Below are 21,278 nucleotides of genomic sequence, written 5' to 3' on the forward strand. Positions count from 1 at the left end.
AGTAAAGAAACACGTATGGGGAAGGGACTTTTGCAGGCTTATTTGCATTAATAGGGCGTTGTGTGACCAGGTTTCCCAGTTACTGATCTTTCACTTTAAGAAAATAAGAGAAGCCATGTTGGATCAGGCCAATGGCCCATCCAGTCCAACACTCTGTGCCACATAAGAGCATAAGAGAAGCCATGTTGGATCAGGCCAATGGCCCCTCCAGTCCAATACTCTGTGTCACATAAGAACATAAGTGAAGCCATGTTGGATAAGGCCAATGGCCCCTCCAGTCCAACACTCTGTGTCACATAAGAACATAAGAGAAGCCATGTTGGGTCAGGCCAATGGCCCCTCCAGTCCAACACTCTGTGTCACATAAGAACATAAGAGAAGCCATGTTGGGTCAGGCCAATGGCCCCTCCAGTCCAACACTCTGTGTCACATAAGAACATAAGAAAAGCCATGTTGGGTCAGGCCAATGGCCCCTCCAGTCCAACACTCTGTGTCACATAAGAACATAAGAGAAGCCATGTTGGGTCAGGCCAATGGCCCCTCCAGTCCAACACTCTGTGTCACATAAGAACATAAGAGAAGCCATGTTGGGTCAGGCCACTGGCCCCTCCAGTCCAACACTCTGTGTCACATAAGAACATAAGAGAACCATGTTGGGTCAGGCCACTGGCCCCTCCAGTCCAACACTCTGTGTCACATAAGAACAGAAGAGAAGCCATGTTGGATCAGGCCAATGGCCCCTCCAGTCCAACACTCTGTGTCACGTAAGAACATATGAGAAGCCATGTTGGATCAGGCCAATGGCCCCTCCAGTCCAACACTCTGTGTCACATAAGAACATAAGAGAAGCCCTTTTGGATCAGGCCAATGGCCCATCCAGTCCAACACTCTGTGTCACGTAAGAACAGAAGAGAAGCCATGTTGGATCAGGCCAATGGCCCATCCAGTCCAATACTCTGTGTCACATAAGAACATAAGAGAAGCCATGTTGGGTCAGGCCAATGGCCCCTCCAGTCCAACACTCTGTGTCACATAAGAACAGAAGAGAAGCCATGTTGGGTCGGGCCAATGGCCCATCCAGTCCAACACTCTGTATCACACAGTGGCCAGTGTGTGTGTGTGTGTGTGTGTGTGTGTATAGGTGTAGAAAGTTTGGAGCGCTTAATTCCAGATTTAGAAATAAAGTAGAATTTGAAATTTATAGAAATGTACCGTATATATTTAATAATATTATAACACACCCACATATACATACATGCATACATACACATACACACATACACATATGCTGTGGCTAATAGCCACTGATGGGCCTCTGCTCCATATTTTTATCCAATTCCCTTTTGGGGCTGGCTATGCTTGTGGCTGCCGCCGCCTCCTGTGGCAGTGAATTCCACGTCAGTCACCCTTTGGGTGAAGAACGACTTCCTTTTATCCGTTCTGGCCCGACTGCTAGGCAATTTCATCGAGTGCCCACGGGTTCTTGTCTTGTGGGAGGGGGAGAGGGGGACTTCTTTCTCTGCTTTCTCCATCCCATGCATAATCTTGTCGGCCTCTGTCATGTCACCCCGCAGTCGACGTTTCTCCGGGCTGGGGAGCCCCAAGCGTTTTAACCTTTCTTTGTAGGGAAAGTGTTCCAAACCTTTTAATCATTCTAGTTGCCCTTTCCTGTTGCCTGGCCTACAATCAATACTCTCTCTAGGCTGTGGAGTCTTGTGTCATGGGTGCTGGGGACCCTGCAGAGGAAGTTGAGTCTGACGAGGAAACTGTGCCCCTGCCACCTGCACCAGTGCCCCTGCCTCCTGCTGGAGAAGATCCCAGCCCCCCTGCCTCGCCCTCTCGGGTGGCTCGTGTGCGTGACCGCCTCCGGCAGGACCTCAGGGATCGGAGGAGGGCGGCACGCTCACAAGCAAGACGCTCCCTGAGCCCTGAGTTCTGAGAGGATTCTGGCCCTCCTATGAGCAAGGATGCTTGAGTTATGACAGGATCCTGGCTGCCTCCCTGAGCCAGCAATTAGCCCAAACGGGCAACAGCCAGCAGAGGGCTATATAGCTGTGGGCTTTGGGAGGAGGCTTTGTGGAAGCAACTAGTCATCTCCCTGACATTCTAGCATCCACTCCGGCTTGACTTTGGTTCCTGACTCCCTGACTTTGGCTTTTGACTTCTGGACTCCCTGACCTCGGCTTCTGGACCTCGGACCTGCGATACTTGTACACTGATTTGGATTTGGCGCCTCAGACCCTCCTGCTTACTGGCTACAGACCTCGGACTGCCTCTGGACTTTGCCTGACCCAGCCCCAGCCGTGACAGATTGCTTCCACCAGACAAACACCCACTCCACAGGATGGATGCTGAAGCAAGTGAAACCACAGAACTACTGGCTGCGCTCCAAGCCCAGGTACAGCAGCTAACACAGGCAGTAGTGCACTTGCAGCAACAACCTGCGGCCAGTGCTCCAGCCAAGTGCCCAGTTTCCCCACCTGACAGATTTGGGGGTGCCGTGGAAGAATTTCCTGCCTTCCTAGCACAGTGTCGGCTGTACTTTGAACTGAGAGCACGGGACTTCCTCAATGACAAGACAAAGGTGTGTTTCATCATCAGTCTGTTAAAGGGGCAGGCGGCCAAATGGGCCACACCCTTGCTGGTCGCATCCTCTCCCCTACTAACTAATTACCAAGGGTTTGAGGCCCACCTGTCTGCTGCTTTCTCTAGCCCAGTCCAAGCAGCCACAGACAACCGGAAGATCAGGGCACTGAAACAAGGCAAATCCTCGGTGGCTCAGTATGCCACCGAATTCAAGCTCCTGGCCCAAGACTTGGCGTGGAATGAGGCTGCCCAGATGGACCAGTTTACCGAGGGGTTGGCAGAGGAGGTCCTGGATGAACTGGCCAGGGTGGAGCCACCACCCACGCTTCAACAACTTATCACCCTCTGCCTCCGCATCGATGGCCGCCTGGAAAGTCGCCGCCAAGCCAAGACCAGAGGGCGCCAGCTCCCTGCGCCATGCCACTTGGCTCCTCGCCCATCCTCAGCTCGTACCAGCGCCGAGGACGAGCCTATGCGGCTTGGAGCTGCCCGACCCTGCCTGACCCCAGAGGAAAAGGCCAGACGCCGCACACAGAATCTGTGCCTCTACTGCGGCACGGCAGGCCACTATGCCTCTGGCTGCCCTGCTAAGCATCAGGAACCCGGGCCTTCACCGCCACCGCCGCCAAAAGGGCAGCCCCAGGCGTAAGTGGACCCCCCAGCCTGGGGCGACTAGCTGGGTCCTCCGAACAGCGGGCTGATACCCCGGGCCCGTTCCTGCTACCAGTCAAACTCCGTCTGCCTGACGAACGCTGGCTGTTCGTGTATGCCATGCTGGACTCGGGAGCAGCCCACTGTTTTATAGATGCCGCCTTTGTAAAACAGCACCAGATCCCGGTGCAGACAAAAGAGACTCCGTCGCTGGTGGAGGCTATTGACGGGCGCCTCCTCCGTTCTGGGCCTGTCACCCAGGAGACCTGTCCCATCACCTTCCACGTCCAGCAGCACCAAGAACAGCTGCAGTTTAATGTCGCCCGCATGCCTCGCTTCCCACTGATTCTGGGCCTTTCCTGGCTGAAGCTGCACAACCCCATCGTGGACTGGGCCCAGCAGGAACTACGTTTCCAAGACCCATGCCCCCATCTGACTCCTCCCACCACTCTGGCAGCTGGCATCCCGAGTGGTGGTCCTCAGCTCCCTCAGAAGTATGCGGATTTCGCCGATGTCTTCGAAGAGACGGGAGCGGATCAGCTTCCCCCTCACCGGCCCTATGACTGTGCCATTGACTTGGTACCTGGGGCACCACTCCCGGTGGGGCGTCTGTACCCAATGTCGGAGCCTGAGTTGGCCGCTCTGCGAGACTTCCTAGATAAGAACCTGAAACGCGGCTTCATCCGACCCTCAACCTCTCCCCTGTCTGCTCCAGTTCTCTTCGTGAAGAAGAAAAGTGGGGAGCTCCGGCTGTGCAATGATTACCGGGCCCTGAACAAGATCACCATCCGCGACCGGTACCCTCTACCACTGATCCCTGAACTCTTGGATCGCTTAAAGGGGGCCCAAATCTATACCAAGCTGGACCTCCGTGGAGCGTACAATTTGGTGCGCATACGACCTGGAGACGAATGGAAGACCGCATTTGGGACCCGGTACGGGCAGTACGAGCACCTGGTGATGCCCTTCGGATTGACCAACGCCCCCGCTGTCTTCCAGAGGTTCATGAACGACATATTCCGGGACCTGCTCGACCGCTTCGCAATCATATATCTAGATGACATCCTAATTTACTCCCGCAATCCTGCCCAGCACGCCGAGCACGTCCGCCAGGTCCTGCAGCGCCTACGAACCCATGGCCTCTACGCCAAGCTGGAGAAGTGCGACTTCGACCTGCGCTCTGTCGAGTTCCTCGGTCACATTGTGTCTCCACAAGGGATCCTCATGGACCCGAAAAAAGTAGAAGCGGTCCTGACCTGGCAGGCTCCTCAGAATCGCAAAGACCTGCAGCGATTCCTTGGTTTTGCCAACTACTATCGGCAATTCATCCCGGCCTATGCCTCCCTGACAACACCCCTGACTCAACTACTCCGCCCCAAAGAACCCTTCTGCTGGTCCCCAGAGGCCGATATCGCCTTCTCCACCCTGAAGACCCGTTTTGCCACCGGGCCACTCCTGAGATACCCTGACCCCCAGCTTCCCTTTACGGTGGAAGCTGATGCCTCCAACGTGGCCCTGGGAGCAGTGCTGTCCCAGCGCGAGGAGCCGTCTCAGCCACTCCAGCCCTGCGCCTATTACTCGCGCCAGCTCACGGCTGCGGAAAGGAACTATACCATCTGGGAGAGGGAGTTGCTTGCGATCAAGGCGGCTTTTGAGGTTTGGAGGCACTACCTCGAAGGGGCTCGCCACCCTGTTCAAGTGCTCACTGACCACCGGAACCTAGAGCACCTCCAGACCACCCGCCGTCTCAACCAGCGCCAGATCCGGTGGTCCCTATTCTTCTCTCGCTTTGACTTCCGGATCTCCTACATCCCCCATACCCAGAACCGGAAAGCAGACGCGCTGTCCCGGAAACCGGAATACGCCCCTGCTTCAACTGCGGCCGCGCCCGCTGCTCCCATCCTGCCACCCTCAGTATTTGCAGCCACCTCCACTTCACCCACACTCGTGGAGGACATTCGTGCTAGCCAGGCCAACGATCCCTGGGTCCAGCAACACCTCCAGGCACTCCAAGACGACTCAGCAGGCGAGTTCACGACTCGAGGCGGTCTCTTGCTACACCGCGAACGCCTCTATGTGCCGCCCGGGCCCTTGCGGGCAGAAGTGCTACGCCTGACTCATGACTCGTTACCCGCCGGGCACTTTGGACAGCATAAGACCACCCACTTGCTGACGCGAGAATTCTGGTGGCCACGAGTGCGCTCCGATGTTGCCCGCTATGTCAGCTCCTGTGATGTCTGTCGGCGGGCCAAAGACGTCCCAGCCAAACCCTCGGGGTTGTTACAGCCCTTGCCCGCACCCTCAGGACCCTGGGACACCATCTCGATGGACTTCATTACAGAACTCCCACGATCCAAAGGTCAGACTTGCATCTTGGTGGTCGTCGACCTATTTACCAAGATGGCCCACTTCATTCCGTGTCCGAAACTTCCCACAGCTCAGGAGACAGCCCAGCTCTACCTGCAACACATCTTTCGTCTGCACGGACTCCCAGCCCACCTGATCTCAGACCGGGGCCCCCAGTTCTCCTCTTGGTTCTGGCAAGCCCTCCATTCCAGCCTGGGTACTCGAGTGCACCTGTCCTCAGCCTACCACCCACAGACTGATGGTCAGACAGAGCGCACCAATGCCACGCTAGAGCAATATCTCCGCTGTTACACCTGCTACCAGCAGGACGACTGGACCAGTCTGTTGCCTCTAGCGGAGTTTGCATACAACAACGCGGTCCACTCGTCCACCCAAATGACCCCGTTTGCTGCAACCTACGGGTACCACCCTCGGTTCTTCCTGGCGATCCTGCCACCCACGAATGTCCCCGCCATCGAGGCCTACCTGCAAGAACTCCGCGCCAGCCAAGACTTGCTCCGGGAGCAGCTACAGCGGGCCAAGGAAGCCTATAAACTGGCTGCGGACCGGAAGAGGCAGGAAGGCCCCCCAATCCAGCCAGGGGATCAGGTGTGGCTCTCAACTCGCTACCTGCGCCGGCCTGGTCGGTCTCACAAGCTGGATGCGCGGTTCATTGGACCCTACCCCGTCACGGACCAAATAAACCCCGTCGCCTTCAGGCTCCAGTTGCCACCCCACCTCCGCATTCACCCTGTGTTCCATCGCTCCCTCCTTGTTCCAGCTGCACCCCCTGACCCAGCTCGGCCTCCTTGCCCACCGCCGCCACCACCGGTGTTGGTGGATGACGAGGAAGAATATGAGGTGCGCCAGATCCTGGACTCCCGGTACCATCGTGGAGGCCTCCAATACCTGGTGGACTGGGAGGGATATGGCCCAGAAGACCGGTCTTGGGAGCCCGAGGACAATCTTGGTGCACCGGTTCCACAACGACCACCCCGACCTTCCAGGTCCCTCGACGGAGGGGGGCCCTGGGGGGGGGGATAGTGTCATGGGTGCTGGGGACCCTGCAGAGGAAGTTGAGTCTGACGAGGAAACTGTGCCCCTGCCACCTGCACCAGTGCCCCTGCCTCCTGCTGGAGAAGATCCCAGCCCCCCTGCCTCGCCCTCTCGGGTGGCTCGTGTGCGTGACCGCCTCCGGCAGGACCTCAGGGATCGGAGGAGGGCGGCACGCTCACAAGCAAGACGCTCCCTGAGCCCTGAGTTCTGAGAGGATTCTGGCCCTCCTAAGAGCAAGGATGCTTGAGTTATGACAGGATCCTGGCTGCCTCCCTGAGCCAGCAATTAGCCCAAACGGGCAACAGCCAGCAGAGGGCTATATAGCTGTGGGCTTTGGGAGGAGGCTTTGTGGAAGCAACTAGTCATCTCCCTGACATCCTAGCATCCACTCCGGCTTGACTTTGGTTCCTGACTCCCTGACTTTGGCTTTTGACTTCTGGACTCCCTGACCTCGGCTTCTGGACCTCGGACCTGCGATACTTGTACACTGATTTGGATTTGGCGCCTCAGACCCTCCTGCTTACTGGCTACAGACCTCGGACTGCCTCTGGACTTTGCCTGACCCGGCCCCAGCCGTGACATCTTGTGAGCAAAAATTCTTCTTCGTGAGCTACCGGCATTAAAGCTATTGCATGAATTAATGTGCTCTGGAACCATTTTTCCTGAGCGAAGACAAAAATGTGTGAGCCAGGGGCTAACAAACTGTGAGTGACCTCACACTAATTGCAGGAGGGACGGTGGGGGGGAGGGACGGTGGCTCAGTGGTAGACCATCTGCTTGGGAAGCAGAAGGTCCCAGGTTCAATCCCTGGCATCTCCAACAAAGGGTCCAGGCAAATAGGTGTGAAAAACCTCAGCTTGAGACCCTGGAGAGCCGCTGCCAGTCTGAGAAGACAATACTGACTTTGATGGACCGAGGGTCTGATTCAGTATAAGGCAGCTTCATATGTTCATATGTTCATATGTTTAATTGCATGGAGTCAGCAAACTGGGGATTGGCAATCCTAGCTGTTGTTCCACTACTCTTCTCTGATGCTGTGGAACATTAAGGTTCAAACTGGTGAAGCCACAGCCCTGAAGGGGCTGGCCTACTTACCAACCCCTCAGCTACTAATCATTCAGAAGCTGTGCTTGGGAATTTTGCCCCATTATAAGATGCCTTGAGGTGTTTGCCATAGATTCCTAACAAACAAAAGCCTGCACTCTTCCATCTAACCACAACAGGGCCTAACCAGGACTAATTAGAATGATCCCACTCTGACAAAGTGGCAAAGTGAAGCATATGAAAAAGAACTCTTTCTCAGCCAGTCTAAAAGAGTCAAATATTCCTGCATTTGTCCTGAAGCACCAAGTTATTTCCACCTTATCAAAATTCAGGAAATGGTGAGTGGTAGGACTGCCAACTCAGGGTTGGGAAATTCCTGGAATTTTTTTTTTTGGGGGGGGGGTGAAACCTGGGGAAGGTGGGGTTTGGGTAGAGTATATATATATATATATATATATATATATATATATATATATATATATATATATATATATATATATATATATATATAGCCATAGAGGCCACCTTCCAAAGCAGCCATTTCCTCCAGATAAGATCTGAAGATCAGCATTAATTCTGGGAGATCTCTAGGTCCTATCTGGGGGTTGGCAACCCTAGTGCATGGGCAACGTGTTGTTACTGGGGAGAAGCAAGCAGACAAGATATGTTTGCTCCTCACCCTTGATTGCTGGGGAGCCCAGACTCCCAGAATGTCTCCTCAATAACCAAGTAAATTTGCTATAATTCTAACTAGCCAAGTCAACTGGGAAACTATGAAATGCTGCCACTGGAGCTGAAGTTCTGCCCTTTCTGGAGTGGAAGCCTTCTTTTGGGACCTCCATCCATACCTGGCTTCATTGGTGATTGGTAAAAAGCATCTTGCTGTCAGTTTTAATGATAAGACTAAGAAAAGTGAAATGGCAGTATCAGACAGCAAACATCCTGACAGATGCCACAGATAAAGCTGATGCCCATAACACAAATCTGCTAAAAGAAACTGCTAAACCAGGCGTGTTGAACTCACTTGTTCTGAGGGCAGAATCTGACATAAATGATACCTTGTTGGGCCAGGCCATGTGTGTCATAAAGTGTAATGCCAGATAGCAGAGGTATAAACTTTATAAAGGAAACAGAAAAACACAGAGATTTTTAAAAAGCTTAAAATAAAACATGTTTGAAACATTAGCACTTGTTGGTCTTAAAGGTGCTTTCTTTGTATCTCTCTCATGTGATCTGGGGAACTGGGCAAAGGAAGCTCTGGCTCTTTCCTTCCTTTTCCAGAGGACCAGGAGGAGGAGGAGCCTCAGCCAATAGAAGGAAGAAAGGCTTGGCTCAGTAGCTGTGCTGTGTGATTGAGAGAGCCTGGCAAAACAAGCTCTCCCTCTTCCTCCCTAAAGGAGGAGTCTCAGTCAATGGAGAAAATAGAGGCTTTGCTTTATAGCTCCTGAGTGATCGAGTCAGCCTGGCAAAGCAAACTGTGATGCAGAACGATGCAAGACAGAAGGAAGCAGATGACTGCTAGCTGCTTGGGGGGGCTGATAGGAGCCCTCTGGGGGCCTGATTTGGCCCCCAGGCTGCATGTTTGAAACCCCTGTGCTAAACACTAGCGTTTCTCAGAAGTAACAAAGTTATTACAAGTATAACACCAGAGCAGTTCTAATTTTAGTGCAACTCATAAAACTGAAAACAGTTCTGACATAGTCTTGTGATAGTGAAAGCTGCAGTGAAAATAATCTGCAAACATCACAATATTAAAAGGGATTATTACACGAAAACATACATTAAAATATGTCTTTAAAGATCCAGTTTTAGAGTGGTAATAGCAGGATGAACCAATGCCTTAAAAGAATACAATGAGGCAAGCAAAGAAAACAGTTCAATACTCGAGTCCGGGGGGGGGGGTGGAAATGAAAACCTGGGACAGTTCTCAGGTTCAGGTGAGGGATCTCCTGGCTATGCAGGCTCCTCCCCCTCTATATATGGACTATTATTTAAAGAAGACTTTGGACTTTAATTATCATTAAGGAGGTTTTCAATCCATATATGGCATATATAGCAATGATTATGGTGTACATGAGAATATGAGCATTAATGATTGTAATATATGATGGTTATAAGTAATAGATTGCATGCGGTGACACACAAAGACTTCCTTGTATTGTTTTGAGATAGTTTGAACTTTTGGTTTGGTTGTGACAGCCTTGTGGCTTTTTTGTTCTTGATCTTTGTATCACTGTCTCACCCAGGGTTGGCTTGGCTCCTCCCCACCACCATACAGCTCAGAAGAAGCCCTGCCTCAACAGCCACAATATGCCTTTAGATCAGGCAGGGTCAGAAGCTTGCAACTGCTTCTGTTTCGGAAGGGGTGTGTGTGCGCCTTTAAATCTTAGCAAGACTGAAGCGGGGGGGGGGGGGAGCAGAGCAGGAACAGCCATATGTGTGTAAGAGAAAGCCAGAGAGCCCAATCTCTCTGTTCGTTTTCCATTCCTTTCAGAAACTGTGTAGTAAAAGGGATAGTAAAGAGTTAACTAGAACCTGAGATTGGGATAGACGAAAACTACATCCTTAAGACCTTTCTCTCCATAAATTGGTTTAAATTCAGCAGATTGCTACATTCAGCGACTCCAGCGAGTAAAGCTATCTATACCACTGCCCCAGGGAGATCGCAAAAGTATGGGCATGCAAACTGTTTATTTTGGCTTTGTGAGTGTGTGTGTGAGTTCACTTTCATTTTAGTGCAAGCACAGTTGCCGTGGAATCATTTGAATGCAAAAAAGAGGAGGAAATGAAGACTGGATTCAGGAAAATTGCACTGCTGAATTTGTAAATATTTCTTTTTAGGGAATGGGAAAGTTCCCTGGTTCCACCCCTAAAGTCCCTAGATATTTCCTGAGTGGGACCTGGCAACCTTATAGATTACCCATTTTTTCTGTATCTGTTGTAATCAGCACTATAGATCGCTTAGTGATCCACCTAGTAAACATCCACCTAGTAAATTGGATCCCAATAATGCTTTTCGGATTAGCATATCTGTAATGTACCTCTATTTAAGAATAGATACATATACAGTGTTCTAGTCACAACAGCAATTCAGCATTTAGTGCTCTGAAATATGTAAGGTCAGCCTGAAGTGAGCCATATCAGGGTAAATAACCATTCTGGGAATCTTTTATGTTACTTTTTTAATGAGGACTAAGAGAGAAGGAGACCAGCAGAAAGATGGAGAATGCATGGAGAGACAGAGAAAAATCAAAAATAGAGCAATAGAAAGATGTATATATATACCGTAGTCAAAAAATGAAAGGGGGTCCCATGTTTCAAGCTGGGGTTAAAGATAGTCCTGGGATGAAACACTACTGCTGTAGAACACAACTGTTGAAAGAGGCTGCTGAGATCTAAACAGACAGGAGAGGAGCCTCTCACACCAGTCAATAATTACATAACTAGCTCTAAACAGAACCATGAGTAATCACGGCAAGAATCTGCCTATTTGGAAAATGGAAAAGCATTTCCAGTAAATATTTGCTTATGACATAATAATTAACTTTTTTCTCAAGCAGGTTCTCATCTCTCCAGTTCCATCTGTTGACCTGGTATTGATATGACTCAACTTCACTGGAAAATGATGTCTGACTAACAGCCTCCCCTCAGGGAACAGTGCAGGTACTTTAAAAACAAACCAAAACATGAAATGTTACCTACATGGCACCAGGAAGCTTACTAGTTCAAATGTACTTAATGAAGTCTTTATCCAGATACACATTGCTTTGCAGAACTGCCTGCCATAAGACCCTGTACTTAAGTGGAGACAGCATGTTGTAAGTCTCAATATTACATAAATCTTTTGCTAATTTGCTACCGATAAAAAGTTTGTGCCAACGAAGTGTAATCTGCACAGGACTCTGCTTGCTACACTTTTCTCAAAGATGTAAAACAGTTGTTCATTTCCATTATAGTTAAACTTTATAAGCATTGATCCATTGGGAGGATCCTGGGGATTTAAAACATAAAACTCCTTAAAAGTTACAAGATTTTTAAAAGCGTAGTCCCCTATGCAGGCACCAGTTGTTTCTGACTCTGGGGTGACCTTGTATCACAATGTTTTCATGGCAGACTTTTTATGGAGTGGTTTGCCATTGTGTTCCCCAGTCATCTACACTTTCCCTCCAGCAAGCTGGATACTCATTTTACTGACCTCAGAAGCATGGAAGGCTGACTCATTGTCTCCAGAACTGATCTTTGTCATCTGGAGAACAGCTGTAATTCTGGGTAATCCCCAGTCCCCACCTGGAGGCTGGCAACACCAGTCCCCTGAGGAAATGGCTACTTCAAATGTTGGAGTCTATGATACCTATCCCTCCCCTCCTAAAAACCCACCCTCTCCAGGCTGCACCCCTCAAATCTCCAGAAACTGGCAACCCTATCTCCTTTCTACCCAATAGCCAAGCTTCCTTTATCGGCCTTTCTGTCTTCAGCTTTCCCTCTCCTTTCCCCCTGCAGCTTCTACTAAGGAAAAACAACTTTCTTTCTTCATAGCGGGGACCAAAGCAGCTTACATTATTCTCTCCTCCTTTTTATCTGCACAACAACCCTGTGATGTGAGGTAGGTTAGAATGAAAGTGTGCAAATAGCCCCAAATTACTCAGTCAGCTTCCAATGCAAGATGGCGATCTGAACCTGGATCTCACAGTCCCTAATCTGAAGCTCTAATTGCTACATTAGTTTTATTTTTATTATTTTATTTCTATCCCACCCCTCTCGCAAGTGGGCCCAGAGTGGGTGACAACATAAAAACCCAACTATAAAACCAAGCTCAGCTACCGTAAAACTTTAGCCCTTAAAACAAGGTGACCATCTGATAAATCACTCCATAGTGTCCCAGCACTATATAATGGTAAAGAAGAGAGGGACCAGAGCCTTTTAAAAATTTCTCTAATTGTACAGTTCATCGTTTTTGGATGGTCACCCCAAGCATTATAGTCCAGTGACCCAACAATTTACACAGATCATGGGAGGAGAGGCTTTCTCAGGGTGGCTGCTCTTGAATAGTAGTGAGCAGCCAAGACTACTTGAATCAATCAAGTCAGGTGGCATTAAGGCACCTAGGCCTGATACCTCCAGGTGGGCCCTGGACATTCCCCAGTATTACAACTGAACTCCAGACATCTGTCCCCATGGAGAAAATAGCCGCTTTGGAGGTTGGACTCTGGCATAATACCATGTTGAGGCCTCTCCCCTCATCAAACCCTGCCCTCATCAGACTTCATCACAAAATCTCCAAGAATTTCCCAACCTGGAGCTGGCAACCCAAGCCAGAACTAGCCACAATGTCTTTTCCCTGAAATGCCAAAATAGGGCTGGAAAGGGACCTGCCCCCTCATCCTGCCTTTTACTGACAGAGCCAAGCTTGGAATGCTGTGGTTGCCTAGCAATAGCTACCGAGGGAATCTGCCCAGTGTATTTTAGAAAAAGGTTTCTCATTTTTCTGCAAAACCTAGAGCCCTTTTCAGGTTTGTAGAAAGATCTGTCTTGCCCGTTCACAGCTCCAGTCACCAGATTTAAGTATACAAGGATTTCCCAACTTCGCCATTAGAATATAAGATACCAGATTATTCTAGTCAAACAACTGGCTGATCAAATTTATATATGGAATTCAGTTTTTCCGCCACCTCTTTGCCCCCGCTCACCCTACTCCATAGCTCTCACATCTCTCTTGCCCTGTCTGTTCCCTTCCTGACTACAACATACAGATTGGCTGAAAGACATTTTCTTCAACTTTTTTTTAATTTTTGCTTTCCTTGCCTTAAGCACACTTCTTCCTCTAGTATCCACCTTACTCTTATTTGCATAGAATCTGCTTCTCAACCCAATACTACCTACTGCCTCCCTGCTTCACCTGCCTGGCATCAGGGGCACTTATCCTTTTATTCCTCTATCTACAGACCCCTTCCTCATTCTTCTTCCAAGGTCTCAGCTTCTTTCTCTCTCTTTCTGGCAAACTGCTGGGCTGCCAAGAGGGGTAGGGTTAGGAAGACAATATTCCAGGGGTTTCTGAGTCCATGAAGCTGGGCAAGTCATACAATACTTTCATATGAAATTAGACTGGGTCTGGGTAATGGGGGGGGGGCAGAGAGATTAATTGTCTGGGTCCCATGATGATGGGTCTCCTGGCAGCCCTGGAAAATGCCATACACTCTTCCTGTGTGGAATTTTTCATCCATGCAATCTGATTGTTTTCTTTTTCCTGAGAAAAGCTGCATTGTTTGTCAACTTATCTTACTGGTATCTTCAAACATAGGTACTTTTCATTAGTATTCCAGGACATTACAGCAAGATTTTATCTATTTAATATTAGATAGACTGTAATAAAAAGATCTCAGATGTAAAGACCTTCCAGACAAAAAGCCAATAAGAAATACGTTACTCTGAAATTATAGCAAGCCATATTGTAGTTTTACAAGGCCTTCTAGATTCAACCAAGAAGAAAGTTTTGTATACCAGGAAAAAATGTTTGAGAAGCCACTGAGAAAGAAGCTATTTGCTCTCAATGAACCATTCATAGAGCATCAATAACACAGTTTGTTCCTAGTTTCTAAGGCTCTGTATTCAGATGAATAAACCATTCCAACTTGTGTAGGGATCAATCAGAATTAAAACCCTGATTCTTAGACTTTTTCCACATACAAAAAAATGCACATACATGAATGACATAAGATAAGTTAGACCAGAAAAACAAAACACTTAACATTTAATTTCTTTCAAATGGGAAGTCTTTTAGAGCCTGAATAAAATGAAATGTACACTACCATTGGAAACAGCACATTTCCATTGACTCATGGAAGTAAAAGAAAGTTAAGACCCTCAGACAGGTTCATTATAAGTACTGCCTAAGTAGTTAACAAAACCCAAGAAGCAAATACACACAGGCTACTAGTGAAATCTGAGTATACTATATAGCAGCAAATTTCAGCAAAGTAAATGTGTTTTAATTGGCAACATTTAAAAACACACACCAGGTTGTCCTGGCACTATTTTCACAGTAGAATTAGGAACTGAACATGGAACTTAATTGTTTCTGACATTTACACTATGCTTCTCACATACATTATTTTAATAATGAAGAGATTGCTATGATAGCTAAAATGATATTGTATATTTAAGGCAGGAAACTGACAGCCGAGGATTCTGATATTTGTCATGAAATAGTTTCAGTATACTAAATTCTTTCTTTGCAGCAAAGTTTATATTCAGAGTTAGTGGAATTCACTGTACTGACAAATGCATATCTAAAACTTAGCAACAGATTTCACAGATCCACAGTTTTATTTAGGTAAAATAAAAACTGAAATTCTGTATCCCATGAAAAATGTTATTATACTCCATATGACTGATTTCTTAAATAGGTTTGTGCACATCTTCAATTTTCTATTCCACCCCTCTTAAACAGCCCTGCTTGCCATAGCCATCTCTTGTACTGACCCAGAGCTGTTGATCAAAATGTTAACTGCCACATCAACTGGAGTAGGTACAAATACTATCACTGAACACAGTGGGAGTTAACAAATCCGCCCCCCATTGCCTCCTACCATGCTTTAAAGCTATGGCACAGCTTAAGATAACAACTAAGTCTGCAGCCTTTCTAGGGTTGCCAGATCCAGGTTGGGAAACTCTTGGAGATTTTGGGATGCAGCCTAGAGAGGACAGGGACCACAGTGGGATACAGTGCCATAGAGTCCACCACCCTCCAAAACATCCATTTTCTCCAGTGGGACTGATCTCTGAAGTCTGGAGATGAGCTCTAATTCTAGGGGAACCCCAGGTCCCACCTGGGGGTTGGCATCCATAAGCCTATCACAATTCTACAAAGCAACATATAAAGCCTAGCCAGGTTAATCTATCAGATAACAGGGTGCATGAGGCTATCTCAGCCTAGTTTCATTATGAACAAAAATGGTGCATTTTTTATTATGGGAACTCTAGAGAAAGGGCAGTTTGCCTCAAGGGAGCACTTTGCAGCCCAGTCCATGCAAGCCCAGTCTCATCAGATCTTGAAAGCTAAGCAGGGTCGACTCTGGCAAGTACTTGGATGAGAGACTTCCAGAGCCAGAGGCAGGCTTTATTTAGCCATCTCTCTGAATATCCTCCATGCTCCCAATAGGGGTCAATTGGAGGTCCATGACTTCCAAGTGTGCACACACATACATAAAAATACCAAAACCCCAAAACAAAAAAGGGCACTTTGCACAAAGAGCCAAAGAGGAGAATAAGCAAGATACTAATAGTGCTCAAAACCTTTGCAGATATGCCTGCTCAAAACCTAAGTACCAACATGGATCCACCACTTCTCCATCCGGGTAAGCATCCGAGAGACATTCCATTACTCAAACATGAACTGGTGCAAATATCTACCTCCTTCCCCTGCAACAGTATCTACTGAGTGCTGACTCAACAATTCTGCCTCTCTCAACTTCTCTGAAATGAATGAGACATAAGCTCTATTCTTGCCTCTTCCTTCTAGGTTGTATCTAGCCTAGGGTAAATTCTGCCTTATTTACACATTTCCCCTTAAATGGAATTCAACTCTTCTTGCTTCTGTTTCTCACACTAGTTATTTTTTTAGTGAGCTGCCTGGCAAATGACATAAGACTAGCTATGCTGGATCAGACCAGTGGTCCATCTAGTTCAACATCCTGTTTCCAGCAGCATCAGCCAGATGCCATAGAGAAGGCCACAAGCAGGACCCACAGACAACAGCCCTCATGTGCTGCTCTCCAGCATCTGAGGCATTTTCAGAGCCCAGAGGCCCCATTTGGCTATTCAGAGGCCCCCTGGGTAACAGTCAGTGATGAGTCTAACCTCCATGAATCTGTACCTCTTGGTAAAATCATCAAGGCCTGGACTCACCATGAGGGTTTCTGGGTGAAGTAGCTCCTCCTTCCTTGTGTGCTAAATCAGTAAAAAAAATATGTTTGCAGGAAGGGATTCAAACCTCCCTTTGCAGAGAGTTCAGGAGCATGGTAGAAAGAGTATGGTACTTGGCCTGCCATGGTTCTGCTGAGGCAGGGTGCTGTGTGTTCTATTTTATTTCCTTTGTTGCACTTTGTGGGTGAGTGGGGGCAGCTGGATGAAACCAGGGGAACATCAATGACGTGTGCCAGCATCAGCATGCATTGCTTGACAGGTTTTATATATGGCTGACATATGGGGCATTGTTGGCATGCCACTCTCTGATCGGTAGGGGTCACTATGTATTCCAGTACAATAGCTATGGAGCTGGGCATCTCTTTTTTCTATTGTGAAAGCATAGGTACCAACTAGCTATATCAGTGCTGCATCACCATCAGTGATGCAATGGCATCTAGAGTTTAGGACTGAGCAGTCCATGATTTCAGCTGTATCTAAACAGAATAAAGTCATAGGGCCTAAATTTCAATAAAAATAATTCCAACACATTGTTTAATACTTAAGTCAATAACATCAAATTCCAAGTTTTTACCCCAATGTAGTGATTCCTTATTATGACCTGAAGTGCTCTCAGTTATACATCCAGCTTAGGTATTTACAGTATCCCCATAATGAAAATCTGTCTGTGAACTCGAAAAGTGTGTGCTGAGCTGTACATAACTATGTGAATGTTTAGATTTTTATTATGTAAATTGTGGAATGTCTAATTTTTATGCATAATTTTATATTTTTATGTCAGATTTTATATGTTGTAAGCCGCCCTGAGCCACCTGGTGGGAAGGGCGGGATATAAATCACAAATAAATAAATAAATAAATAAATAAATAAATACATTAGAATACATATGCTTCAGCTTGCGGTGCAAAGTAGCCAATCTACTTTTAAAATATATATATAAAAGAAAATCAATGTAAGATCCTGGTCATAAATATCCATGTGTATCTGCTTATGATAACAGCATAATATTCTATTCTGTGATAGTCCACTGGTTTAACACACCACATTTTAGACCATATTTTAAAAATGTATGTGCCCGCATACCAAGATTTATGAAATAGACATGATCTGGCTAATCCTCCACAATGCTACTATAATGTTAATTTGCTCACAGAAAACTGTACGATTTGGTTTAAGAATCTTGAGAGAAAAATAATGTGTTTCTAATTAATTGTTTGGTACACATAGATATTTTTTAAAAGGAACATACGAAGGACAGAGATACTGCTTCTTTTTCCCTTTTCCTTTCTTTGAAGATTTCTCTTTGGAATAGACCTCTTCAACACACAAGGAGAAGAAAACAATGACAAGAGCTGCCAGTAAAAACTTCATTGTGGGGACTTTGGGTCTGGAACAAAAGTTGACCTAGGAAAGATAAGAGAAGTGAAAGTCTTATATTGGTGAGGTTAGATGTGAAAAACTGAGGGGGGAAATCATACATGAAATAAAGAACTAATTAATAGAAATGCATCATCAAGTGAGTTACTGAATATTCATTACATAGTTTTGTCTTGTTTTAAGCATGCCTAGACATTCGAAGGTGTTAAATTTATTATCCCGTCATTATCCAGGACTGGGTTAGGCATACTTGAGTCAACTGATTTCATACTGTATTCTAATTGTCCTTATATGTGCATAGATTATTAGAATGAGAAAACCTGTAATGATGTCATGAATTGATATACAGGTGGGTTTGGTGTTCAGAACAATCAATTTTCATATGGAAGTCACATACCTAAAAATTTACCCACGTAAGCTTCCCTAAGATTCACATTCACTCACATATAATGACACACACATCTTCATTTCTGCTAATGAGATCTGACATTGTGATACTTGTAACTATTGTACTATTAACAAGAAACAATATATTAGCTGGCGCCTTGTCCTTGATATACCTAGTTGTACTATTAGCTGAATTAATTTTAAAGGATTTTAAAATATAATGAAATCCAGATCAAATGCCTCTGAGGATAGTATCTGCCATACTAACACATCTACGTCTATTAGCTGTTTATTACCTGTAGCACCTGCAGCACTGGTAATATTTCACTGCTGCACAACATTTATATGGCATCTGGTTAATGTCATCAGTAATAAAGGATGCATCCCCAACAGGGTTAAGTGTTTATGTTCAAGGCCAAGTACCGCTGGCCTACTCCATTGGGGAGGGGGGGGGGATCTCTGCATTTTATGATCTCAGCATCAAATGCAGTTTTTCCAGCCTTTGCTCCTTAGAAGGTATGACTGTATTCTACAACACTAGCTGCATTTCTCTGCTTGCAAACACAGTGGCTGGGTACAGAAAGATATTTACATCCCTTGAACAGCAGCAACAGCAAGACATTCTTGTCTCCCTTCCAAGAGCAACAGAAGAAACATCTTCCTTTGCCCAAAGCCACAGCAACAAGGGCTCCCAGCCAAAAGACGAGAGATGGGGATCTCCTTTTCCTACAATCCAAGCAATGATCACGAGAGCGTTCTCCCCTGCAGTACCACTGTGAGTGGCTCCCCCAGATCCTTCGCCAGGACAACAAGCAAGATTTATTGGACACCTTTGCTTACAGTCACTACCAAGTACCTTTGGGGTGACCTCTCTCCCAGGGCAATACTAAGCCATAAAACCCGCAAATATTCAAAAGAATAACTGGAAATGCAAAATAAAAAGAAGCAATTAATGCTTCTGGACACATATCACATTTCCCATCAAAGGATGCCCACATTCTTTAAAACCAAATAAACCAACTGTTTATGGCCCATGTCACCTTGGCAACAGGTGCCCCCTGCATACATTATAACATCCTCCAGGCATATGGAGCTCCTCTGCCCTCCACAATGACCCACCTAAGCAACAAGGTCTGTGCAGCCATCACTCTCCCACCAAACCCAGTAAGACCTTTTGCCTCTGACATCATAGTCCTTCAAAGACTTCCTGCTTTCGCCCTTATCTTTATATTTATGCCATGCAGAACTCTTACAGGCTTTATACTCTCCTCTCCCCCCCCCCTTTTTTTTTTTACACTGGGATTGGCATATTGCCCTCTTCCCCTTCCCCCTCGCCTTTCTGGGCAACGGAGGAAAAAAAAACCCCTTTCGGACCCAAGTTCTTGGCTTCTGTGATGGATACCGGACACCCCCCCCCCACCCCCCCCCCCCTTCACCCTTGCCTCCACAACAGCAACGTCAGGAGGTCCCGATTCCCTTCCCAGCATCGGAAATGCCAGCCACGCAGGGGCTCCGAATAAAGCCAAGAAACGGCAGCATCCCTCCAGGGGCTGCACACAGTGCTGACCAAGGTACTGAAGGAGCTTCTGGAGCGGGGAGAGGGGCGCTTGACCCCCTCTGCCCGAACGAGCCAGGGACGACCCAGCGGGCCCGGAGCGTCGCCCCTATCAACCGGCCCCCTGATTTCTCGCCCATCGCCCCCACCGACTCCAACCGCACGCCAGTCTCTCCCGCCGTGCCCGACGAGCGGGCGAACGCCTCGTTCCCAGTGCAGTGACAGCAGAAGTGACTTACCAGAAGACAGACGCTAGGGAAGCCACTGCCGCCCTCAGCCCTTTATTGCAGCCGGAGATGGCTGAGCAGCCTGCAGCGGCCCATGGCAAAGCCGAGGAGCACAAGCCAGCAAGCGGGGTGGGGGGGAAGCAATAGCTCAGCAGCGGCCACTCTGCTACCAAAATGAACTCTGCATCAAAAAGCGTCCATTTTGCTACTGAGCATGTGCACATTGGCCGGGAGGGTCCTAGGGAGCATGTGCGAGATCTCTGCACATGTGCAGAAGGACTATGAAGCCAGGGCGAAGCCTTTGCCCTTGCTGAAGTCTGCCCTCAGTTTCACTTACTGCTTCATTGCCTTTAAGGGCATGGGAATGCGGCAGCGCACTGGGCTGTAAGGGCACACTCTTCCCTCCTTCCCGCCTTTTTAAGGAACTTTGGTACGTCTTCAGCGAAGGCCAGAGAGGCTCGCTCCGGAACGCAGGATGACGGACCCAGGTGGGAGCGTTCCTATTGCCTCTAATGCTGAACTTTTGCCCTACCTGCGGCAGTATTAGGGCGTGCTCAGCCTCAAGATATTATGCAGCCTTGAGGTAGTTTGTCACCCCCTCCTACAGAGATGTAGTAAAAAGAGTCACAAGAATGCCCGCTGAGGGAAAGGGATATGCCTGAAAATCCATTTGATATAGTGAAAGCCAGGAATGCTAAATTATTTGAATGGGCTTCAGTGGAAAGAAAAAAAAAGTACTGAACAGAAAAATTGCAATAAAACTATGAAATTGTTTTGGGGAAACCTGCTCTGGGTAAGGAATGACAGTTCCCAGAGTGTAATGACAGTCCCTGGGAGTGAGTTAGTATTCCCGGGAAATTGGATTATGTATTCTAGGACCGAAAGGACAGCTCCACTGTGGAATTACCATCCCTGGATGTGAAATAAGTGCTCTGAGCCTAGGATGAAAGCAACCATAGTAGTTTTACAGCCCATCAGACTAGCACAAGTGTTCTGACACTGGAATGATGGTCCCAGGGTGTGCGTAGGATTGCCAGCTCCAGATTGGAAAATTCCTGGAGATTTCTTTTGGGTGTGTGTGTGGAAAGTGGGGTTGGACCTTAGTGGTGTATAATGCCATAGAGTGC

At 47.6% G+C, this 21,278-nt stretch overlaps 1 protein-coding gene across 3 annotated transcripts in view; it reads right to left on the minus strand.

The window, feature by feature from the left end:
* Window positions 1-20,399, minus strand: part of GLRB (glycine receptor beta) — a 64,031-nt gene extending 43,632 nt beyond the window's left edge. For 2 of the 3 annotated variants that reach the window (XM_060246604.1, XM_060246601.1), the window contains exons 1-2: window positions 20,164-20,399; window positions 17,855-18,009 (exon numbers count right to left, since the gene is read on the minus strand). In XM_060246604.1, the coding sequence (XP_060102587.1) occupies window positions 17,855-17,976 (122 nt within the window). In that variant the 5' untranslated portion in view covers window positions 17,977-18,009; window positions 20,164-20,399. Of the gene's footprint in view, window positions 1-17,854; window positions 18,010-20,147 lie in introns of all 3 variants that reach the window. The other variant, XM_060246602.1, reaches the window with a different exon arrangement.
* Window positions 20,400-21,278: the final 879 nt, after the last annotated feature.

The sequence above is a fragment of the Heteronotia binoei genome, chromosome 9 (assembly GCF_032191835.1).
Source record: "Heteronotia binoei isolate CCM8104 ecotype False Entrance Well chromosome 9, APGP_CSIRO_Hbin_v1, whole genome shotgun sequence".
NCBI lineage: Eukaryota > Metazoa > Chordata > Lepidosauria > Squamata > Gekkonidae > Heteronotia > Heteronotia binoei.